This window comes from Entelurus aequoreus, linkage group LG02, assembly GCF_033978785.1.
Source record: "Entelurus aequoreus isolate RoL-2023_Sb linkage group LG02, RoL_Eaeq_v1.1, whole genome shotgun sequence".
NCBI classification, from domain to species: domain Eukaryota; kingdom Metazoa; phylum Chordata; class Actinopteri; order Syngnathiformes; family Syngnathidae; genus Entelurus; species Entelurus aequoreus.
In genome coordinates, this window is record NC_084732.1 from 24,811,393 (window position 1) to 24,837,157 (window position 25,765).

Genomic DNA, 25,765 nt, shown 5'->3' on the forward strand with positions numbered 1-25,765 from the left:
CACATCGAAATCAACCCGTGACGCTGATGAGAGCGACGCTGGGAAATCCAAAACAGAACAGCCGACATATTGGATAACGACAGAGCGAAAAGTTAGAGAACATTTACTGAAACAACGCAGCAATGTCAATAGACGATCGATGTCGCAAAACAGTTGCAATAGCAGAATCAATGTTAGCACACGACTCCTTGTACGTGCCGCCATTGTTGTTTGAATCAAACAGTCCCATCGGCGCTACGTCACATCTATGAAATCCCGCCCGGTGATCCTGATAGGTTCGCTATTTTTTGCTATCTTGAAGTAGGTTGCAATGCCCTCGAGCCCAGATGCTTGTGTGGAGCTCAGCGAACTACAAGGATCTGGCGAGAGTCAGGTTGTCAAAAGGTCAGATCTTGCCCAAAGTGCCTATGGAGGGTTTGTGTCCTAACCCAGTAGAGAATGTATGCAAGCATTTGCTTTACTAGTGACTAAATTGAATACATTTCACTTTCCGGTTCCCTTCAAACTAAGGATGCTTGCTCTGAGTCCTGCCACTTCACGACGTTCACGTCAACCGTGACTTGCATGTGCCCGTTCAATGCTACCTTTTCGCCGTATTAAAACAATGTCCCGACCTGTTGAATTAGAATCAAATATTAAGGGTATTTGGGAACAAAAACAAAAAACTAATCTTGTCCGTAATTGTGAGTTTGTCCTTCGTGTTTGCTTTTCCTCCTCATTACGGGGACTTCTGGGAAGTGTAATGAGTGGAGATGGTCACCGCGCACCTCTGTAAGGGTCAAGGGATTACAGACATGTCTTGTTAAATTAGGCTGCTGTGACTGAGTAGGGGGGGACTCAGCTGTGGCAGTGGAACCTGGATGTGTGTGTGTCTTGGTGATGAGATACCAACCAACTAGGTCCACGGCTAGGATACATTCCCACATGTATTTAGTTTTCATGTAAGACAAAGCCAGGTGCACACAAAGACAATCCCGCAGTTTTTGTTCCGATTGTCTGCCTTCCGACCAAAGACGGTAAACGTCCGATTATCTTATTTCACATATGATTGCCTTATACGATTGTCCTGTGGTTTGAGGTGTGTTAAGAGTGAATTTGTCCCTTGGATTGGCTTCAAAATGGGTTTTGGGGGACAATAGTAAATATTATGTCTATTGGGACTGCCGTCGCCACCCCCAGTCATGGCATCATGAATTGTGACATGGCACGAAAAGTAGCCAATCAAAAAGCTAAAAAAGAAGTGTTGAGAACATACCCGGTCGGTAGATTATAAAATCTGTGTTTATGCCCTCTCAATGCTTTTCTGTCAATAATAGTCCCAAAACCATTTTGGACACACCTTCTCATTCAATGCGTTTTCTTTATTTTTATGACTATTTACATTGTAGATTGTCACTGAATGCATCGGAACTATGAATGAACACATGTGGAGTTATGTACTTAACAAAAAAAAGGTGAAATAACTTAAAACATGTTTTATATTCTAGTTTCTTAAAAATAGCCACCCTTTGCTCTGATTACTGTTTTGCACACTCTTGGCATTCTCTCGATGAGCTTCAAGAAGTAGTCACCTGGAATAGTTTTCACTTCACAGGTGTCATAGTTTTGATGCCTTCAGTGACAATCTACAATGTAAATAGTCATGAAAATAAAGAAAACTCATTGAAAGGAGAAGGTGTGTCCAAAGCTTTGGCCTGTACTGTATATAAAAACATAAATATTCCCTTCTTGAAGACAATAATATAAGTTGATGTATTGCAGTACCTTATTCTGATGACTTGCATTGATTGGAATCAGACAGGATTCACAGTAGTGCTGATAAGCTCCACAACTTCAAATTTACATTGTGGAGGAGAAAATAAATCCTCCTGTCATTGCAATACCAGATGATATGGTTGGTTTTTAGCTTCTTATTTGTCCAACTTCCATACTCGTTTTTATACGTTTTACAGGAAATATATTGGAGAGTAACTCGACAGCTCGCTAGCTCGTATGCGCTTGTTTTCGGAAACCCTTATTTTGTTAACGCAGGCAGGATGGAGCAGCCCTTTTATTGTGAAGACAGGAACTGTGTGGTCGGTCTTTAGACTTTTGACCTCAGGTTGTGTAATTTTTCATAATGAGTTCGCAGCAGCCATCATCATTTCACAAAATCCCCGGGTGCCGTGTATGTCAATCAAGCGACGAAAGTGACGGCATAGTGAAGACTGATGATTGGTAATTCTGAGTTGTTTTTTTTTTAAAGCCTGGCGATCGACTGACACAAGCTCCAGGATCGACTGGTAGCTCACGATCGAACTGATGGGCACCTCGGCTCTAAACCAATATAGCTACTTTTGTACGCCAGCTTTCACTTACATTGTCGGTATTGCAATACATCATCACTGGGAAAGATGCTACTTTAAAATTGCAGGGTGTACAGTAACTTTTTGCCAATAAAAAAACATATACTCAAGATTTTGAAACCAAATGACCATTTGAAGTTGCGGAACAGTCCCACTCAGTAATGCAGTACTTGACTTTTAGCGACCACAAATGTACATACATTCAAGATCTTAAACTCAACGCTAAACTTCGGCGAGGAGACGTGCCTATGTTGATGGTATAGCAGCCACAGAAGAAGATAATAATGCTCAAATTAAAACGTCAAGTTATATGTCCATTCTGAGGGGTTTGAAACTTGTGTAATGTATGTAAAAACTGTATGTTTGGACTTGGAAAGGTCCAAGTGCTACATGTAGCAACACACAAAATATGGTTAATAAACTACACAAAAGATAGCTTAAAGGCAACTGGACGTCTTTTTGGGTCCAGTTGTCTTTGATTCAATTTTTGTGAAATACCTGGATAATTGACTCTATACAACGGGTAGGGAACCTATGGCTCGTGGGCAATAAACTGTTGATATCATGCAATGCTAAAAAAAGCCCCAAGATTTAAAATTAACCCACAATCGCATCATAAATGACCCTTGGAGGATTTTATAAAAAAAAATAAAAATGGCCCCTGATAGGACAAAATATTCACCACTCCTGCTCTGCACAGACAAGCTGTGGTTCATGGAAATCCTATAAATAAAAGGCAATGTTCAGTTTCGGTCCGGCTTAAAAGTCCTGCCTTGCATCCGACTGTTCCATTGAGTCGCGTACACTCGCTACAAGAACAGTTGCACACATTCAGGAAGAACAACAACACACGCCTTCGACACACATCAGCGGCATGGGTTTGGAAGACAAAAGTGTTCGGGACACGGTCACCGCCGTTCATATGCAGCTATCTCGAGATCGAGGGTAGCCCGTTAGCATCCTTCCTCGCCCTGCTTCAAAAAACATGATTATTATTATTATTACAATAAAGTGATATAAAACAAGGGTTAGGGAAGGGAAACGAGGAGGTGAAACATTACCTCACTACAAGTTTTTTTGGTTTCCTAAAATCTTTTTTGTCGTCAGGTTTTTGAAAGGTTTACACATATGATAAATAAGCACAGTCTCTACATTTAGGAATCAACAATATGCGATCCTGTATGATACGGTATCGTTTTAGCAAAACTGTGGATAACTTTTGTATGAGACACACAAGAAGCTTTAAACACAGGTGTTAGTGCATAGGTTCCTGCAGACAAAATGAGTATTTGTATACAGTCAACTAAAGTGTCCCTTGCAAACATCTTCGGAGCGTAAAGAAACTGTCTATCCATGTAAAATATTGATCTTTTTCACACCCTCCTTGATTAAACTTTTCACTTAAATATATCTCTATCTATATACATGATGTATAAATAATGATAGGACAGAGCATAAAACAGTGTTACCTTGTAAAGTGTCTTTGAAATCACAGCAAATAGAAGGTCAAATGAAAATGGAACACAGTGACATCTGATAAAAGAAAAGGGAAAATGCCACACGTGACATAGGATGTGTTTCAGTTTGGAGGAGCACAGGAGGGTGTGATCAATCCTCACAAATTGGACGGAAGCTTCGGGCGGACAGTTTGAGTTTCTAGATCCGATGAGTAGGCAGAGGAGCCCCTCCGAAGTGATGAGGAAGGGGAGGCTCCGGGAGAGCAAGTCTGATGCGAGTGCCCTGGAGAAAGCTGGATTGGAGGTGTCATATGCCCCGGAACTGAGCTACAAGGTTTGGGTTTTAGAGTTGGTGAGGAGAAAGGTGAGGGGTAATAACCTGCTTCCATGGAGGAGCAGGTAGTTTGTTGGCCTAAGGCCTGGGCCACCTCCTGGGGAAGCAATGGGTGCGAGCTGGATAGCAGCTTTAGATCCTCTGAAAAGCGACCTAGCTGAGAATCTCTTCCTGTGGTCTGTATCTGGACTGGAGGATATGACGGAAGAGAGGATTGAGGCATGAGCATAGGACTTTCGGATCCTGGGGCACCGGTGGGGTCACTGTAGTGGAAAGTCCTGCTCATAACTGGGCTTTGAAAAGTCGGGCTGGGAGCCACTGGAGTAAGGCATGGAGAGGCATTTGCTGAACCGTACTGGGCCAAGGAAGCCAAAGCAGACCTCTCCAAGGACATCTGGTGAGGAAGGAATCCTGACTGGAGGCCTGCCAGGCCAATATGACCAAGGGATGATAGGGAACCATCAGCAGGCTGTTGACTATTTTGTCCTCTGCTTGGGGATTGGGATCCTTGTGGAGGGGAGTGGAAGAGATTTAAGCCACTTGTAGTCCTGCCCCCTCCTGCAAATTGTTGGAAGGGGGTCACTTGAGGAGGCTTGGGAGGTGGCTGACTGTGAAGAAGCTGTCCCGGCATGGGGCTAGTAGAGCCAGTCGATATAGGACTCTGACAGCGTGTAGAAGAAATAAGTCCTTCTACAACTGCACCAGAGATGCCTCCTGAAGGGCCACTTGTTACACAGCCCCCTACAGACCCCTCTGTTGATTTGATTTTATGTGATCCAATCGTCCCTTCCCCTTGCACACTCGAACTAATGTAGCTCGATGCAGATCCACTGAAAGCCCTTCCTAGAGATCCTCCAGGGTTTACTATTACAGAGTCACTAGAAAGTCCGATTAGGGGTCCCATCGTGGATCCGCCTGTTAATCCTCCAGAAACCATTCCCTCTGATCCACCAGAGGCCCGCCCCAATGTTACACCGGTGGTCACTGGTACAAGTAATTCTCCAGAAGTCGTGGCAACTGACCTAAAAGAAGTCCTACCTAATGATGCAGTAGCAGCTGTTGAGACCAGTAAATCTCCAGAGGTCTCCCCTACTGGCCCAACAGAAGCCCTTCCTAGAGATCCCACAGTTGTCGTTGACACACTTAATTCTCCTGCAGTCCCTTCAAACGAAAACCTGCCTAACGCACCGCCAGTGGTCATCCCTCCAAGTAATTCTCCAGAAGCCCTTCCCGTTGATCCACGAGAGACCCCTTTCAAAGATCTCCTGGAGGAATCTGCTAATGATGCACAGGTAACACTACCTGATGCCACTAGTGTTGATCTGCTACAAGTACCACCCACTGAACCTTCAAATACCCCTACTACTGATTCCCCTGAGATAACCCCTGCTGATCCAATGGGAGCTGAACTCAATCTAAAGTTGCTCAGTGAACTTGCTTCTGTTGCTGCAGTTGTAAAGACCTCGGCAGCCCATGCACTGTCCCCTCCACCGTCCCCTTCCATAGAACCCCCTACTGCTCCACCTGAAGGCCAGTCTGATGCACTGGCACAGGCTCCAACTGCGCTGCCACTTATTCCTGACCCTGTGCTTCCACCTGTTGATCCATGGTGGAAGAGATTCGACAAAGGTGGGGTAGTTGAGCGAAAAGGCTGTTGATGCTGTGGTTGTGAGTGTAGCTGGGCCATACTTGATGAGGGTGAACCAGAAGATGAATACGGTCTGCGAGAAAATGCTGAGGTCCCACTCGCACTAAATCCTGACCTTGTTTCATTCTGTCCACACTGGCTTCCACTATCTGCACCCTGTTGGTTGGAGCTAGCTGCCACTGAACCTGATGCTACATGCTGAGCCTGAAAAGAAGAAAGCAACGACATGTCCACCCCAGAGCGTATTTTTGAAGGTGTGCTGGCAGGAGAATCTCCAGCAGAACCAGGAGCTGGTGATGAAGGACCAAATGTGTGGAACTTCTTTTGCCGACTGGGAGGGTCCTTTAGGGACCCTAGAACAGAAACCGGGGGCCTGAAAAGAGTTGACGGCAGATGGGGATGATGTGTTAGGGCGATGGCCACTGAGGTGGTGGCGGCTGCTGCCTGGAGAGGTGCCTGGATCAGCGGGGCCCAGATGACAGGGGTAGGTGATGGAGGCGTCTGAGCAGGGGCATTTTGTAAGAGGTGGGCACAGTGGGCCATGTCCCTGTCGTGCTGCACAATCTGTTGGATGATCTCATTCTCCTGGTAGTTGAGGACGCCAGAGCTGAGGTCGTGCTGCACCTTATGCTGCAGGATGGAGTTTTTCTTGCCTGTAAAAACACACAAACAGAAACAGACACACAAACAAACAGTGAGGAGGGAGAAAGAAAGGGAATAAAATAAGAATGAGCATATCTTGTCAGCCGATAGGACTCAGCTGACATTTTTGGTGTACTCGAGTGACAGCCTTATTTAACAGCATCTTTCGTTTGTGGAAGCTAGCACAGAAACAGCAAGGGAGAGAGAAATGTAAAAAGGGAATAAAAAGAAAAATGGTTGTAATAGAAAGAGATGTAAAAATATAAATACAGGAGTGAGTAGGGAAGACAAAAGAGAAAAAGGGAATACAGGTGGGAGACAACTACCCAGAGACACACGCTCTGAAAGCGTGACAGCCTCAAGGTGTAGGCGGTGTATGTCTCAGTAGCTCTGACTTTGGGTTTCCATAGCAACAGGGGACACAATATAAACAAAACTTTACACTGGAATGTATACTATAAAGGGATTCTGATTGGCCAAGATTCACATAAATTATATTATATATTTATTTACAATGTGACTTAAATAAATCCATTGATTCATTCCTTGAACGGATCTTTCTGATGATAACATTTATTATTATCATTCAATATTTATGTAAATTAATGTAGTTATTTAATGTCATGATTACTACGTTGCATGACAATTTGTTATAAAGTGTAAGCGAAAACTAAGTTAATATAAGGCTAATTACTCTGTGCAATAAAACACGTAATAACTGTATCGAACACATTCATTTATTTCTTGACTAGTTTGCGTATTTCATTAGTGATTTATTAATTACCAAATTATTTATTTAATGATATATGTATTTATTTAATTGCCTTTTACTTAAAATGCAACATGGAAACAAAGTGGTGGGTCAAAGATTTGATTGGTTGAAGTGCAGTAAAAGCAGAGTTCCGAATAACGACATTATATTATATTGGGGTTACTAACGCCGTTACTTTTACTCGTAACGAGTAATCTAATTAACTACTTTTTTAATGTTACAACACCATAAACAAGACATTTGATGTAACGTTGCACGCTACTTTTGATGTGATTGTATGTCAACATGACAGCGTTAGAAGCACAGCAAGTTCAATGCAGGAACTATATTTTTACTAATGAAAGCCATAACCACCACCACAGTAAAATGAACTTGATATCAAATACAAGGAGACACCATCACACAGTAAACATTACACAACATGTACAGTAAGTACACCCACACATACACACTAATACTTTGAAGGAATAATAGACAAATCAAGGATTGAAGTGACCTTGCAATCCTACCATTTGTGGACAAAGAGACCACAGCCATCGAAACACATTCAATCTCTTTATTAACTAGCGCTAACATAATCCAGTGAAAATATTCAACAGAGCTGCCGTAGCAGCCGTAGAAAACAACGAGTCTAAGCCAACAAACACAGGTGAGCTAATGCTCCTTTGTCTGGGCGCTGATATCACACGTCATTTGGCCCTTTAAAGGTACATACACACACTCTGGTCTCATGAAACATCTCAACTGCGTAATTAATTAACTATTTGGGCAAAGTAATAGGCAGCACAGTGGTACAGGGGTTAGTGCATGTTCCTCACAATACGAAGGTCCTGAGTTCAATCCTGTGCTCGGGATCTTTCTGTGTGGAGTTTGCATGTTCTCCCCGTGACTGCGTGGGTTCCCTCCGGGTACTCCGGCTTCCTCCCACCTCCGAAGACATGCACCTGGGGATAGGTTGATTGGCAACACTAAATTGGCCCTAGTGTGTGAATGTGAGTGTGAGTGTTGTCCGTCTATCTGTGTTGGCCCTCCGATGAGGTGGCGACTTGTCCAGGGTGTACCCCGCCTTCCACCCGAAAGCAGCTGAGATATGCTCCAGCACCCTCCGCGACCCCGAAAGGGACAAGCGGTAGAAAATGGATGGATGGATGGCCAAGTAACTATAATTACTTTTTTAAAGTAAATGGTAAATGGGTTATACTTGTATAGCGCTTTTCTACCTTCAAAGCGCTTTGACACTATTTCCACATTCACCCATTCACACACATTCACACACTGATGGCGGGAGCTGCCATGCAAGGCCCTAACCATGACCCATCAGGAGCAAGGGTGAAGTGTCTTGCTCAAGGACACGACGGATGTGACGAGGTTGGTAGAAGGTGGGGATTGAACCAGGAACCCCCAGGTTGCTGGCACGGCCACTCTCCCTTTTGCTCCATGCCGTCCCCAGTAAGTACTCTGGAAAGTAATTTTCCAAACACCAAAAATACGCCATCCAAATAATATTTAATAAAAAAAATACAAGTCTTTCTTCTAAATATATTTTACATTTCAAATAATTCAATTAATTATTATTTATTTTTATTTTACTTGCTAATTTTCTAAACATTATATTAATCTAATTGACACACAACACAAACATCTGCTTAAAGAAACTAAGGACACCGATTATTCATATTTTTTATATATTATCTTTCGCACCAAAAATGAAAATGTGGAATAACTTTTTGTCTCATTGTCTTTAAAAATAATTCCGAGCCTTGGAAGTTACACCGAGTTTGTCAAGTGTGCGCAAGGTCAGAGAGACAGGTTACGTCACTTTGACGTGCACACTTACTGCTCACTCCACCACCTCCTGCAGAAACATGCAGATCTCTAGACTCAAACTCCATTAGTCATTGTTGAACGGTGGAACGAGCGGTGACAAGGTCAATTCACCGTCCTGCCATTTTCAATTCGAGGCTCCGGAACCCAAAGATATTCCAAATGCAATTAGGCGCAGATCAATCTCTCCATTCCTTGTTATGACTGGTGGCGGCGCTCCTCCGAGGATGACCCTTGATCCACCTGACCGCTAATCGCTTGCAAACCTCTAATCAGATTGTGCAAAGTCTATCAACAGAGTAATTAATTTGTGGATCAGGGCTAAAGTACGCCAGTGACTTTATTATGGGAGAAGGCTGGAGGAGAACATCAAGCTCGGCAGAAAAGGCCGTACACAGGAGACCATCCCTCAGAAAGATCACTATCAGCCCACCATATTTTTTCAAAGCAGCCATTTGTTACAAAGAGTCTCCCCGAAGCAATGTCTCTATCTTCCATGCTAAACATAGCAAAGGATAAAACAGAGCATACGAGCGATGCCTGAGTGATGATACAGACGTGCCTTTCATTGTGAATATTTTATTTGCACAGGCTGGGTTTGGGAAGCGTGATGGATACGGAGAGAATATCAATTGTCTCCATCGGAGATCAAACAGGGAATTCACATCCAGAGCGCGGTCTGCCTCTTTTAACAGCGTTGACTGAGTATCAAAAACGTTTTGACGACCCTCAACTGTCGTCTGAGAACTCGAACACGGTGTCACGGAGCACGTTACATACACACACAGAATTGGATTCAAGGAAAGCAGGTAAAAGGGTGAAGAAATAATCAAGGAAGGGCCAATTAAATATATTATTACGTCCATGGGTGCACACAAGAACAAGGCCAGTGTAAACAAACACTTTTTTGGCTATTTTCCTTGACCTATTCTACACCCTGATACTAGTATTACTCCACAAAAGCCAAAAGATACATACAACTAAATAATGAAACATGACAAAAATCCAAATTCAGCAGTTTTCTTCGGGTGCATATTTCGCATATATCGTTTTTTATCATTGTTTTAAAATACTTTTGTATATGTCATACACAATTCCAATGTTGTATTACTATGTATAACACATAATACCTCCCCGGATTGTAAATAATCAAAATACATTTGTAAATAATCAAATGTAAATAGTCAAATGTATATACTTTTTCTTATGCTTTCTGAACTCACTATGTTCACTGCTCGCTGTACATATCCTACAAAGTCAGACCTACACTGTTTCAATGTCCATTTCTCAGATGATGCAATTGTTGATGACTGAAGTGCTGATATCAACCAAACCTAATCCCCCCGCCCCCCCTCTCCACATCCCACCCCCCGGATTGTAAATAATTCAATGTATATACTCTGATGATTAACTTGTGTGATGACTGTATTATGCTTAGAGTATACCTGTATATTTGTACCATGAATTGATTTACTTGGACCCAGACTTAAACAAGTTGAAAAACTTACCTTCTAGTGGTCAACTGTACGGAATATGTACTGTACTGTACAATCTACTAATAAACGTTTCAATCAATTCAATCAATCAATCAATCAATCAATTAATCAAGTAGCAGCAGTAGAGTTTTTCACTTCCGATACCGTACCGACATTGGAGCCTTGAGTTTTGTCCATAACAGATATTAATACGATCCAATATCAAGTACATACTTGTATTATATTGTAGTGTGAAATGTTAGAAAAAGCTTGATCAAGTAAAATAAAAAAAAGGGAAGTATGAAAAACATGACAGTTTTGTAATTCTGAAGTACAGTAAAGAGTTTTTTAGCGGCTCCTATTGGTCTATTCATTGCACAATTCATTAAATCAAGGTCATGACGCCGTACGTTAAATGGTGCAAACACCTTTGTTACTGGATACTTTCTAATACGCTTCTGCCTTGGAGACGTTGTATGTGTAAGCAGCTATATTTATTTGAAACGTCTTTATATTGACAAATGACGTATTGTGTTGTAGACGACAATATTGTTCAATTAAAAGGAAGGGTGTGGCCTAAAGCCTACCGTGTTTACTTTTTGTAAACGACTTCACTAAAATATAAGAAAAGATCAACCTTGTGTGCTTATTGGAGGACATTTAGATGTTAACTGGCTTTGCACAAGTAAATACGCTGCAGGACTGCTTGTATCGGAGCTTACAACGGAGATTTTAGATGCAAGCCGTTATCTTCGATACTTGTTTTTTTTGCTAATATCGGATGCCTACTACATAACATTTAATATTTTTGTACATTCTAAATACACACATTTGTCATTCCTAAAATGATGACTATTAACTACGTCCAGTACACTATTGTGTATATGTTTAAATTACCTTATGAATAGTGTAAGGAATATTGCGTACTGTATATATTTTAAGACATCTGTATTTACTGTACAAAGCAAGTGAGAAACACAAATATTTTACTACCGCTAATGCTATGTACCTAAAGCAATAGATCCATATTGGGTTATGCGATTGCCTGTCTGTTAATTAGTTAGCAACATAACTCACAAGTTTAAAGGCAAATTTTGATGAAACTTCCAGAAAATATCCCAAAAAAGATAATGAACAATTTATTATATTTTAAGCCTGATCTCGATCATTTATACTACGCTACCTTGCATTTACATTACACTTCTGTGTGTTTATGCGTGCAGCCCCGACTCCACCCACAGAGACAGAAAGAGTAGATGACTGACAAAAGCTTCACTCTGTTTATTTAATTCTGCTGTTTATAGCTCAAAAATTTATGGGCACATTTTGATTAAACTCACGGCAAATGTCAATTTCCGGATCAACATATTGATTCAGGGCTTTTTTCCTGTTGGGAGGTAGGGGGTGGGCCCTGGCGGAAGTCTGCGTTCTATGACTAATTTTCTAATTTGATTTATTATTACTTATTTAATACTTATGTTTTTTTTACTTAAAATAAAGGTAAAGGTAAAGTTAAAGTACCGCTGATAGTCACCCACACACAAGTTGTGGTGAAATTACACTCTGCATTTGACCCATCCCCTTGTTCCAACCCTTGGGAGGTGAGGGGAGCAGTGAGCAGCAGTGGTGGCCGTGCTCGGGAATCATCACAATCAAATATATTGTGGTATTGTGTTTATCGAGTAATCTACACTGCAAAAAAGTCAGTGTTCGAAAACAAGAAAAAACAAAAACAAAAATTAGGGGTATTTTACTTGAAATAAGCAAAATTATCTGCCAATAGAACAAGAAAATTCGGCTTGTCAAGACTTTCCAAAACAACAAAAATTAGCTAACCTCAATGAACCCAAAAATACCTTCAAATAAGTATATTCTCACTAATAACAAGTGGACTTTTCTTGGTAGAAAAAATATGAGAGGATTTTGCTCAATATGTTGAAAAATATTCTTAAATAAGTAAATGCTAGTGCCATTATCTTGACATAATGATATGCGCTCGGCATCATGATTTTTTTTTCATGCTTGAAGTAAGAAATTATAACGTTAAAAAAGTAGTTTTGTACTTGTGAGTGTTAATGACACAGCTTTGCATCAGTTGATATTCTAGTTTCAAGCATGTTTTACTCAATATACACAGTAAAAAAAAATCCTATTTTTATGGTTAATTTACTCTAAATTTCTACTGTAATTTTTCCATTTTTTTAAAATAGATTATAAAACTGTAGAATTGAAGACATTATCTGTAAATAAACAATCCGCCTGTTATTTTAAGTAATATGCCAGTAATGACAAACTATGTATATTTCTATTTTTTTTTACAGAAAAATACCAAATTAATTATACATAGCATTTTCTGTTTTCTTAAATTACTTTCAAATTCATGTAAAATTACAGTAATTATCTTTCATTAAATATGTAACTTGTTATATAAAAGTCTATGTCCTTACTAACAATCTAACTGTAGAATAAAGGTATTTTTCTGCAGAACTGTTCGCATCGTCACTTTATTAAAGGTGGTTGATCTTAACAATTCAGAAAAAATCTGTAAAATAATGGTATTTTTCTGTGGAACTGCCAGCATTGTCACTTCATTAAAGGTATTTGATCGTAATAATTTCGAAAAACTCTGTAGAATAAAGGTATTTTTCTGCAGAACTGTTTGCATCGTCACTTTATTAAAGGTGGTTGATTTTAATAATTTAGTAAAAATCTGTAAAATTACGATATTTTTCCGCAAAATGTATCATGAACGTTTCTGTAAATATAATGTTATTGATCATTATTTGGTTTACAATGTTTTACTTTAATTTGATGGTTTTCGTTTGGCAGCCGTAGCTGCCAGTAGATGACCGTTTTTTTACAGATTTTTTTTTTACAGTGTAGGTCATAAAATCTCAGCTACAATCTGTAATATCTTACTGAGATCATTTCAGACCAAAACCCTTAAAACAAGTAAAACACTAACATAAAATCTGCTTAGTGAGAATAATTATCTTATCAGACAGAAAATAAGCAAATATCACCCTTATTTGAGATATTTAATCTTACTTAGATTTCAGTTTTTGCAGTGTATAAGAAACATAAACTATCCTGAACTCAACTTGCCAAAATCGAGCATTTCTGTGATGAAATATAGAAATGTTAGTCGCGTTTCCATAAATACAAATGTGGTTCGGTTCTGTTTGGTATGGTACTGCACTTGGCTTTTGCTGTAAATGTGGTCCCAAAATATCCAACCATGTAACTGTACGTAGATTTGTTGTCTTCACTAAATTTCTGTCACGTTGCGATGATGTCAAACTGTTCTTAAATGATGCATCCATCAACATTTCCAGGTGTAATTGCAACCAGACCGAACCGTTCCACTTGATCAATGGCAAGTGATGAACAATGAATTCTTACCAATCCTGTCCAGTCTGTCCAGAGCAACTGTCTCAAAGGCCCGTCTCATCATGGGATACTCCTCCAGCACCTCATTGAAGTTGTCCACCGACAGCGAGTACAGGCGACAGTACGTTTCCGCCCGGACGCTTGCTGTCCTTCTGCCTCGAGTCAGTAAACATATCTCTGTATTAACAGAAAAAAAAAAGACATAAGGTTAGTAGAACGCTTACCTTCTAGTCAACAGGTGACATTTTCTAAATTTGGGGCTAAAATCAATTATTGCACCTGGAATGGTCAAGGGGTTAAACAGGTAATCCATAATCACACCAAATCTCTCACATGTAAAAATGCAGAGCAGGTTAATCTACTCAACCACACACAAACTCAGATTTAGCAGCAAGAGACTATGATTTTTTTACCCATCAACCAGTCATTTTTGTAACCTAAAATGTTTAATAACATACCTCTTGGTGTATTCCAGACCTGGGCAAAATACGATTAAAGATTAAGATTTTCAATCCGGCCCGCTGGACGTTCTACTAGGGTTGTACGGTATACTATTAGTATAGTACTGCGATACTAATTAATCATATTCGGTACAATACCGCCTCTGAAAAGTACCGGTCCGCCCACCACCAAGTACAGTAGCGTATCTTGTTAATACTACTATGATTACGTCTATATTTTTTGGCATCACAAATCTTCTTTGGTTTAAAAAAACATTATATTATGTTTCTAAACTCAGGAAATATGTCCCTGGACACATGAGGACTTTGAATATGACCAATCCTGTAACTACTTGGTATCGGATTGATACCCAAATTTGTGGTATCATCCAAAACTAATGTAAAGTACCAAACAACAGAATAATAAATGATTATTACATTTTAACAGACGTGTAGATAGCCATGGGGATCAAAAGTTTGATCCCCATGGTTTGGAATGACTTGAAATTTCTCACACAGTTCAATCCGCTCGTTAAAACTTCTACTGCAACCCTGGTTTGTTTAGCCAAATTTGGCACACACTTTTGGGAGAGAGGATTGAGCAATTTTGGTTACAAAACATATTTGCAGGGGACTTAGCTACTATTTGTCAGTAAATCATTGACCATTTGTCAAATATTTTTCCAACTTTGGAGGACATCTGTGTATGCCAGCATTCATTTCCAACAGCATATACTGTGGTTTGTTACCCATTAAAGGCGAGCTAAATGCTAAAATCAAGACAAATGATCCTGATACGACTTTTATTTTGTCACTCATGTACATGTTCAAAACAACACAGATCAGAGGTGTGTCAGACCTCATCTGCCACAACTGCTCAGAAAACTAATGCTCCATTAAACAAGTTTGCAGTACTGTTTTGTGTGCATGCGAAACGGGAGTGCGCTGGTGTCGGCACGGAGAACGAATGCATGCATCATCACATCGCTGTAAGCGTGTTTTATTCATGAGAGCTTTTCACTATAAATGGTGGTGATAATAGAGGCTACATATTCCATATATATGCATATGTGGCTATGGCTGCACCAATGAGGATGCTAACTCGTTGTGTTATTTGTGAGTATGCTGTTTGTGTGTTTCATTCCATTCATTTTCTGCTGTCTCTTTGTGAGAAAGTCATTTTCCGTTTATCCCCCCCTTGTATTGCGTATTTTGTGCATACACACACACGTGCACAGTTACTGCGGAGAGCGCATGAGGCCACGTCTGCTTTAATCAATAAAAAAATTTGTAGCGCTGGCTGTTGTTTATGTTTGGCCAAGAGGCTATGATGGCAGCATGTAACGCGCACAATGAAGCCGGCTGCGTTAAAGGGCTGGTAGCAATCACGGCCGATCACATCACAGCGCCTTCCTTTAAAGGCACCCCTCGCCCCTTTCAGCACTGCATCGGAAATTTGCAGGGTAAGTCATGCCAGGCTCACATTGTAGGATTGTAGCCCTCAAAGACAACGTTGTAAGTCCTCCTAATTACTATTGCTATTTGTTAAAGTACCATCCCTATGCTCTCCTGCGCGTACAGTTAAAAATAAGAAGCTGAAAAATCTAAGTCATTGCTTACAGGCTCTGTTTGGACAGCCAAAAAGAGCCCATAAGTTAAAAACCGGGACGCTTGCCAGTCCATGTGATCGCCGGTCTGTATATCGCACAAATATTCTAATACATTATAAGCAAAATAAACTTGACTAAACAACAAGGAAGTCCAAAGCGTTCTTTCATGTTACGCGTCCCTTTTTAACAAGACGACAGCAGTGGGGACCATAACATAAATCGGGGGCTCGTCCGGGTGAATAAATAGAATAAGATTATAAAATGGTAATATATTATGTTACAGTATCCAATATTATACAAAACCCAAAACCAGTGAAGTTGGCACCTTGTGTAATTGTAAATACAAACGGAATACAATGATTTGGAAATCATTTTCAACTTATATTCAATAGAATGACTGCAAAGACACGATATTTAATGTTGGAACAGAGACACTTTAATTATTTTTTTTGCAAATAATGATTAACTTAGAATTTTATGGCAGCAACACATTGCAAAAAAATTGGCACAGGGGCATTTTTACCACATGGCATTTCCTTTTAACAACACTCAGTAAACATTTGGGAACTGAGGAGACCAATTTTTGAAGTTTTTCAGGTGGAATTATTTCCCATTCTTGCTTGATGTACAGCTTAAGTTGTTCAACAGTTCGGGGGTCTCCGTTGTGGTATTTTAGGCTTCCTAATGAGCCATACATTTTTAATGGGAGACAGATTTGGACTACAGGCAGGCCAGCCTAGTACCCGCACTCTTTTACTATGAAGCCACGCTGTTGTAACACGTGGCTTGGCATTGTCTTGCTGAAATAAGCAGGGGCGTCCATGCTAACGTTGCTTGGATGGCAACATAGGTTGCTCCAAAACCTGTATGTACCTTTCAGCATTAATGGCGCCTTCACAGATGTGTAAGTTACCCATGTCTTGGGCACTAATACACCCCCATACCATCACAGATGCTGGCTTTTCAACTTTGCGCCGATAAAAATCCGGATGGTTCTTTTCTTCTTTGGTCCGGAGGACACGATGTCCACAGTTTCCAAAAATAATTTGAAATGTGGACTTGTCAGACCACAGAAGACTTTTCCACTTTGCATCAGTCCATCTTAGATGAGCTCGGGCCCAGTGAAGCCGGCAGAGTTTCTGAATGTTGTTGATGAATGGCTTTCGCTTTGCATAGTAGATTTTTAACTTGCACTTACAGATGTAGCGACAAACTGTAGTTACTGACAGTGGTTTTCTGAAGTGTTCCTGAGCCCATGTGGTGATATCCTTTACACACTGATGTCGCTTTTTGATGCAGTACCGCCTGAGGGATTGAAGGTCCGTAATATCATAGCTTATGTGCAGTGATTTCTCCAGATTCTCTGAACCTTTTGATGATATTACGGACCGTAGATGGTGAAATCCCTGAATTCCTTGCAATAGCTCGTTGAGAAATGTTGTTCTTAAACTGTTGGACAATTTGCTCACGCATTTGTGGACAAAGTGGTGACCCTCGCCCCATCCTTGTTTGTGAATAACTGAGCCTTTAATGGAAGCTGCTTTAATACCCAATCATGGCACCCACCTGTTCCCAGTTAGCCTGTTCACCTGTGGGATGTTCCAAATAAGTGTTTGATGAGCATTCCTCAACTTTCTCAGTCTTTTTTGCCACGTTTGCCAGCTTTTTTGAAACATGTTGCAGGCAACAAATTCCAAATTAGCTAATATTTGTAAAAAATAAAGTTTTCCAGTTCGAACGTTGAGTATCTTGTCTTTGCAGTCTATTCAGTTGAATAGAATTTAATATTTTGTTTTTATTTACAATTTACACAATGTGCCAACTTCACTAGTTTTGGGTTTTGTAATATTAATTGAAAAAGATTCAATAAGCTCTGCTTATTTCTACTCCTTTTCTGGCATTTTGAATTGTACAAGTGTGATCAATGTCTACTTACTAAGCCAATCACTATAGTATAACAACAACAGGCAGTAATTGGTCTCAAAAGATTTACAATCGTGGGGCCAAAACAGTTGTTTCTGGTGTGTTGTTATAAATTATGCATACGGGAAAATATACTGTCTATGTGAAGCACAATTAAACAAATATGTTTCAGGAGGAAACGCAAATATAAATATGTTTGTACAGTGATATTTTTGTTTTCGTATGCCCAAATTTTCCCGACAACACTTTTCACCAAACGTTGCCCCGTTATTTCGCATGCGTTCTCAGTTATGGTAGTGAAAACATTGCGAATAACAACCTAGTCCGTGAAGAATGCTTTCTTTTAGAAATCCGACACCATTGACAGATTCTTGCCTGTGTGTGTGATTTATTTGTTGCACACAGAACATTGAACAACTCTGTCTGTCTCCCTTCTTTGTGTCGAATTAGGATCCAGCAAGCACTCCGCTTCCATTCACTTGATGAGGCGTTCAAGAGCACTGTGTACTGTAACTCTGAGTTGTTTTTATCGCGTACGGTTGCAAAATAACCCAACGTCGGGCATAGAAAAGAAAACTTTGATACTTGATTAAAAAAATAAAACAAAAATATACCATATTTTTTGGAGTATAAGTTGCTCCGGAGTATAAGTCGCACCGGCCGAAAATGCATAATAAAGAAGGGAAAACACATATATAAGTCGCACTGGAGTACAAGTCGCATTTTTGGGGGAAATTTATTTGATAAAACCCAACACCAAGAATAGACATTTGAAAGGCAATGTAAAATAAATAAAGAATAGTGAACAACAGGCTGAATAAGTGTACGTTATATGACGCATAAATAACCAACTGAGAACGTGCCTGGTATGTTAACGTAACATATTATGGTAATAGTCATTCAAATAACTATAACATATAGAACATGCTATACGTTTACCAAACAATCTGTCACTCCTAATCGCTAAATCCCATGAAATCTTATACGTCTAGTCTCTTACGTGAATGAGCTAAATAATATTATTTGATATTTTACGGTAATGTGTTAATAATTTCACACATAAGTCACTCCTGAGTATAAGTCGCACCCCCAGCCAAACTATGAAAAAAACTGCGACTTATAGTCCGAAAAATACGGTAATTATCTTTAAAATGTGTTCTGTGTAAATATGTTTGGGTGTCTGGAACTGATTAAATAGATTTGTACTATTTGTTATGCAAAAATTGATTTGGTTTTGGATATTTGAGGTACCACTATTCTTGCTTTAACAGCACACAATAATGTTGTCCCTCTCCATGCCTCTAGACGGCGCCACATTAAAAACTTGTGAATAAGGTATATATTTTTTTCTGCTTTTTGCATTCACTCCAAGTTTTACTATTTTTGAACCCTTTCATGCATTTTTATTCATTCATAATAAGTGCATTACATATTACAAGTATAGTTCTGTCTTGAGCCCACATGACAGTTTGGACTATATTTGTTATTTTGCTGTGTTTTAGAATAACTTCCTGTCCCGGTGGTCTTGTTTTGTCAGTATTTCCTGTTTGGTCTGTATGTTTTGAAGCACATTTACTTTCTGTTCCTTGTCCCGCCAGCACACCTGTTACTGATTGTTAGTTAGTTCTATTTAATTCTGCCTGGTTGCCTCTTTCAGGGCTAAATGACTATTCTCTGTTGTGTGTTTAGTGTGATTGTGTTGCGTTCAACTTGGTTCCTGCATAGCTTTCCCTATGCTTCCGGTGCACTACCCAGCTGCACCATGGCTTTTGCTTCATCATTAAATGTACTTTTTTGGGTCACGTCGCAAGCAACGCTCACGATAGCCTGACGGGTTTATTTTATTTGATTATATTTGTAAAATTATTATCACAACATTTCTTTGCTGATTTTTCCTGTGTATTCGGTCGATTTGAAGAAAAAAAAAAAAATTAGTATACGGAAATAAATGGTATGGACAGCATTAAATAATATTTTTCAAAAATATGAATAAAAAAGCTATGTGTTATTGTTTAGCCTTGAGCTAAACAATAACAAAACTCAAGCACGACTGATTGTATCCCGCTCTTGTCTGGTCTCTCTAAATGTGTGTGCTTGACTTGTGCAAAGACACGTCCACCAGGCCAGACGCCCGACTGCAGCCCAGCAGCTCATCTTGGCCGCGTTGGCTTCATCCAGAAAGCCACAGGACAAGAGGATTTAATACAGAGCTGCGGCGCTCTTCTCCAGAGGGGATTACTGTTGAGCGCTGCTGCGGGGGGAAATGGACCCCCGGTGCCGCTACAGCCAGGGCTGCCCCCACAAGCGACCACTTACATAACATGCAGAGCACACACACACACACACACACACACACACACACACACACACACACACACACACACACACACACACACACACACACACACACACACACACACACACAGGCGGGGTATTTCTATACGTACACATTCACAGCCGTCTTCTCCACTTGGACATGGTTTGTTCAGCTATCTTCTCCTCTTTTCATATGCACTTTATATGTCTCACTCACTTCTTGCTCAAATTTAGCCTTCATCCACCATCTCACAACCTGCTCACACTCGATCCTTATGCGTCATATTGCCAAATTCGGACAGAATAAATCAGGGTGGCTATGTATTTGACGAGTGGTAGGGACTGAAAAAAGGGCATTCAACTTCTTTGATTCACAGTGATACTTAAACATTTTCTTAATACCGTATTTTCCGGCATATAAGGCACACTTAAAGGCCTACTGAAACCCACTACTACCGACCACGCAATCTGATAGTTTATATATCAATGATGAAATCTTAACATTGCGACACAAGCCAATACGGCCGGGTTAACTTATAAAGTGCAATTTTAAATTTCCAGCGAAACTTCCGGTTGAAAACGTCTATGTATGATGACGTATGCGCGTGACGTCAATGGTTGAAACGGAAGTATTCGGACACAATGTATCACAATACAAACAGCTCTGTTTTCATCGCAAAATTCCATAGTATTCTGGACATCTGTGTTGGTGAATCTTTTGCAATTTGTTTAATGAACAATGAAGACTGCAAAGAAGAAAGCTGTAGGTGGGATCGGTGTATTAGCGGCTGGCTGCAGCAACACAACCAGGAAGACTTTGACTTGGATAGCAGACGCGCTATCCGACGCTAGCCGCCGACCTCATCGATGATCGGGTGAAGTCCTTCGTCGCTCCGTCGATCGTTGGAACGCAGGTGAGCACGGGTGTTGATGAGCAGATGAGGGCTGGCTGGCGTAGGTGGATAGCTAATGTTTTTAGCATAGCTCTGTGAGGTCCCAAAGCTAAGTTAGCTTCAATGGCGTCGTTAGCAACAGCATTGTTAAGCTTCGCCAGGCTGGAAAGCATCAACCGTGTAGTTACAGGTCCATGGTTTAATAGTATTGTTGATTTTCTGTCTATCCTTCCAGTCAGGGGTTTATTTCTTTTGTTTCTATCTGCAGTTAAGCCCTATGCTATCACGTTAGCTCCGTAGCTAAAGTGCTTCGCCGATGTATTGTCGTGGAGATAGAAGTCAATGTGAATGTCCATTTCGCGTTCTCGACTCTCATTTTCAAGAGGATATAGTATCCGAGGTGATTTAAAATACAAATCCGTGATCCACAATAGAAAAGGGAGAAAGTGTGGAGTCCAATGAGCCCTTGTACCTAAGTTACGGTCAGAGCGAAAAAAGATACGTCCTGCACTGCACTCTAGTCCTTCACTCTCACGTTCCTCATCCACAAATCTTTCATCCTCGCTCAAATTAATGGGGTAATCGTCGCTTTCTCGGTCCGAATCGCTCTCGCTGCTGGTGTAAACAATGGGGAAATGTGAGGAGCCTTTCAACCTGCGACGTCACGCTACTTCCGGTACAGGCAAGGCTTTTTTTATCAGCGACCAAAAGTTGCAAACTTTATCGTCGAGGTTCTCTACTAAATCCTTTCAGCAAAAATATGGCAATATCGCGAAATGATCAAGTATGACACATAGAATGGATCTGCTATCCTCGTTTAAATTTAAAAAATTCATTTCAGTAGGCCTTTAAAAACCTTATTTTTTTTCTCAAAACTCAACATTAAAAAAATTTGGCTCATTTTTATACTTAGCAAACTCGTCCCGCGGGCCGGAAAAAACCTGTCCAGGCCCGCGGTCCTTACGTTGGACACCCCTGCTCTACGACAATAGTAAAAGTGCAAAACATTGCTGCACTATTCAACTTGGGCCAGATTTTTTGCGGATGTGTTCTATAGGTTACAGTCAGTCTACTCATGAATGAAGCTACGGCTCATTTACGACGACCCATTTCTGCACAGTCTTCAGCAACAATGAGATGATTCATAATCAGCCTCTCCAAAAATAATTGGGCTGCGATCGCTCAAATGAACATCACACCAGTCATGATACAAGATAACCGCGGCTCGAGATGAAACACGTCATTACACCACGATGATATTGTTCCGGCTGCATTCAAGGGCGAAGAGAGAAATTCTCCGATAAAAATTCTTGTTCCTTCGCTCAGGCTTGAGACGGGAGTATATCTACTCGCTTGCCAACATGTTTGTCCAGATGATGATCTTTTTTACCCCCCCTGTCCCCCCAACTTAAGAGACAAAGGCATTCATCAAAACTAAATGACACAGAGGAAAATTGGATTTTGCAATAAAAAGAAGTGGTATGTTGTTTGAACTTGACGCGTCCTTTTTGTTTAAGGGGAGGATGCTACTGTACCCCCAAGTAATCAAACGAGCTACCATGTTTGACACCACTTGTGGTTTCCCTTTGGGCTATGAGATGTTCTCTTTTCATCGCCATAGGTCGGGAGATCAGCTGTGTCTTGTCTGGTGATATTTGTGTTGAGTTTCTAGTCTCTTCTTCACTTTTGGACTATATCGTTGTTTTTTTTGTTTCACATAGGGAAACCCCATTCCTGGGTGGATCTCCGTAGCAACTGATGCTGTGGTTAATGTTGGAATTGCCACAAAACACATTTTAAGATATTAAACACTCTACTGCCATCTGGCGGCTAAAGTGGATAGTGAACCCCCCAAATTTGTCATGTTTCATGTGTCACATAAACCGCGACAAATGGGGCCACAAAAGCCTGCTCAGTGGCCTTGTGGTTAGAGTGTCCGCCCTGAGATCGGTAGGTCGTGAGTTCAAACCCCGGCCGAGTCATACCAAAGACTATAAAAATGGGACCCATTACCTCCCTGCTTGGCATCAAGGGTTGGAATTGGGGGTTAAATCACCAAAATGATTCCCGAGCACGGCCACCGCCGCTGCTCACTGCTCCCCTCACCTCCCAGGGGGTTGAACAAGGGGATGGGTCAAATGCAGAGGGTAATTTCACCACACCTAGTGTGTGTGTGACTATCAGTGGTACTTTAAAGGCCTACTGAAATGATTTTTTATTTATTTAAACGGGGATAGCAGATCCATTCTATGTGTCATACTTGATCATTTTGTGATATTGCCATATTTTTGCTGAAAGGATTTAGTAGAGAACATCGACGATAAAGTTTGCAACTTTTGGTCGCTGATAAAAAAGCCTTGCCTGTACCGGAAGTAGCGTGGCGTCACAGGTTGAAAGGCTCCTCACATTTCCCCATTGTTTACAATGCAGCGAGAGCGATTCGGACCGAGAAAGTGACGATTACCCCATTAATTTGAGCGAGGATGAAAGATTTGTGGATGAGGAACGTGAGAGTGAAGGACTAGAGTGCAGTGCAGGACGTATCTTTTTTCGCTCTGACCGTAACTTAGGTACAAGGGTTCATTGGATTCCACACTTTCTCCTTTTTCTATTGTGGATCACGAATTTGTATTTTAAACCACCTCGGATACTATATCCTCTTGAAAATGAGAGTCGAGAACGCGAAATGGACATTCACAGTGACTTTTATCTCCACGACAATACATCGGCGAAGCTCTTTAGCTACGGAGCTAACGTGATAACATCGGGCTTAAATGCAGATAGAAATAAAATAAATAAACCCCTGACTGGAAGGATAGACAGAAAATCAACAATACTATTAAACTACACGATTAATGCTTTCCAGGCTGGCGAAGCTTAACCATGCTGTTGCTAACGACGCCATTGAAGCTAACTTAGCAACGGGACCTCACGGAGCTATGCTAAAAACATTAGCTATCTACCTAAGCCAGCCCTCATCTGCTCATCAACACCCGTGCTCACCTGCGTTCCAGCGATCGACGGAGCGACGAAGGACTTCACCCGATCATAGATGCGGTCGGCGGCCCGGAGACGGAGGAAGTCAAGGTGAGGTCGCCGGCTAGCGCGTCTGCTATCCATCTCAAAGTCCTCCTGGTTGTGTTGCTGTAGTCCGCCGCTAATACACCGATCCCACCTACAACTTTCTTCTTTGCAGTCTTCATTGTTCATTAAACAAATTGCAAAAGATTCACCAACACAGATGTCCAGAATACTGTGGAATTTTGAGATGAAAACAGAGCTTTTTGTATTGGATTCAATGGGGTCCGAATACTTCCGTTTCAACGATTGACGTCACGCGCAGACGTCATCATACATAGACGTTTTCAACCGGAAGTTTCGCGGGAAATTTAAAATTGCACTTTATAAGTTAACCCGGCCGTATTGGCATGTGTTGCAATGTTAAGATTTCATCATTGATACATAAACTATCAGACTGCGTGGTCGGTAGTAGTGGGTTTCAGTAGGCCTTTAACTTTAATATGAATCTCTTTCCTACTGTAGTTTTTTAGTTTCAGAAAATGTGAAGTGAAGTGAAGTGAAGTGAATTATATTTATATAGTGCATTTCTCTAGTGACTCAAATCGCTTTACATAGTGAAACCCAATATCTAAGTTACATTTAAACCAGTGTGGGTGGCACTGGGAGCAGGTGGGTAAAGTGTCTTGCCCGAGGACACAACAGCAGTGACTAGGATGGCGGAAGCGGGAATCGAACCTGGAACCCTCAAGTTGCTGGCACGGCCACTCTACCAACCAAGCTATGCGGCCCCCCAAATGTTTAAGTTCTGAAGGTCCACAGTTTCTTGTGATATTTGTGTTGAGTTTCTAGTCTCTTCTTCACTTTTATTTTCACATAGGGAAGGGTTTCATATGGCCCCATTCCTGGGTGGATCTCCATAGTAACTGACGCTGTGGTTAATGTTGGAATTGCCACAAAACAAATTTTAAGATATTAAACACTCTAATTTGTCACGTTTCATGTGTCAGAGAAACTGGGGCCATATGAATCTCTTTCCTACTGTAGTTTTTTTAGTTTCAGAAAATTTTTAAGTTCTGAAGGTCCACAGTGTTAGCCCTTTTGGGGCCTCGTTGGAAAAAAGTGATGGAATGAAGGAAATACATACTTAAATATTAATTTCAAATTAGGTCACCCGTCCAATTAAAACACAGTGTGCAACTGAGGTCGGAAGACCATGACTTAGATGACCAAGGCGACCACATGGTGCCGTGTCGTCGTGCAGCCAAAAATAATCTAGAACGCTGCACCATCTGCTTGGACAGCAAGTTCAAAAAAGGTTATTCCTGATCCATCTGCATTCCCCCATCACGTTCGTATGATACTGGACGATAATACGATCACAATCTGTCATATTTGTCATCACTTGAGTAGCAGGTGTCGCAGACCTGACAACATTCTCCATACTCACTGTGCCATCATGACAGGTCTACATGCTCTACACAAATGACGCTCTCCGTCTTTGTTTATTGACTTTCTCCTGGCTGCATCCTCTCTGGAGGGGCCAAAGCAACACAGGGCAAAATTCACCCAATAAAGCTGTCGCTCTATGAGGTAACGCAGTCGCCCACACAGAAGATGAATAACGTACAGAAGATCCTTTAGCTTTGTAAACTATCACCTGCAAATGTGTTATGCA

The 25,765-nt window shown here is 40.9% G+C and overlaps 1 protein-coding gene across 1 annotated transcript in view; it reads right to left on the minus strand.

Moving 5' to 3' along the window:
* Window positions 1-3,373: 3,373 nt before the first annotated feature.
* The window catches only part of hcn4 (hyperpolarization activated cyclic nucleotide-gated potassium channel 4), a 306,960-nt gene continuing 284,568 nt past the window's right edge, over window positions 3,374-25,765 (minus strand). Inside the window, exons 7-8 of the mRNA XM_062067018.1 lie at window positions 13,900-14,064; window positions 3,374-6,437 (exon numbers count right to left, since the gene is read on the minus strand). Of these exons, the coding sequence (XP_061923002.1) occupies window positions 3,961-6,437; window positions 13,900-14,064 (2,642 nt within the window). The 3' untranslated portion in view covers window positions 3,374-3,960. The remainder of the gene's footprint in view (window positions 6,438-13,899; window positions 14,065-25,765) is intronic.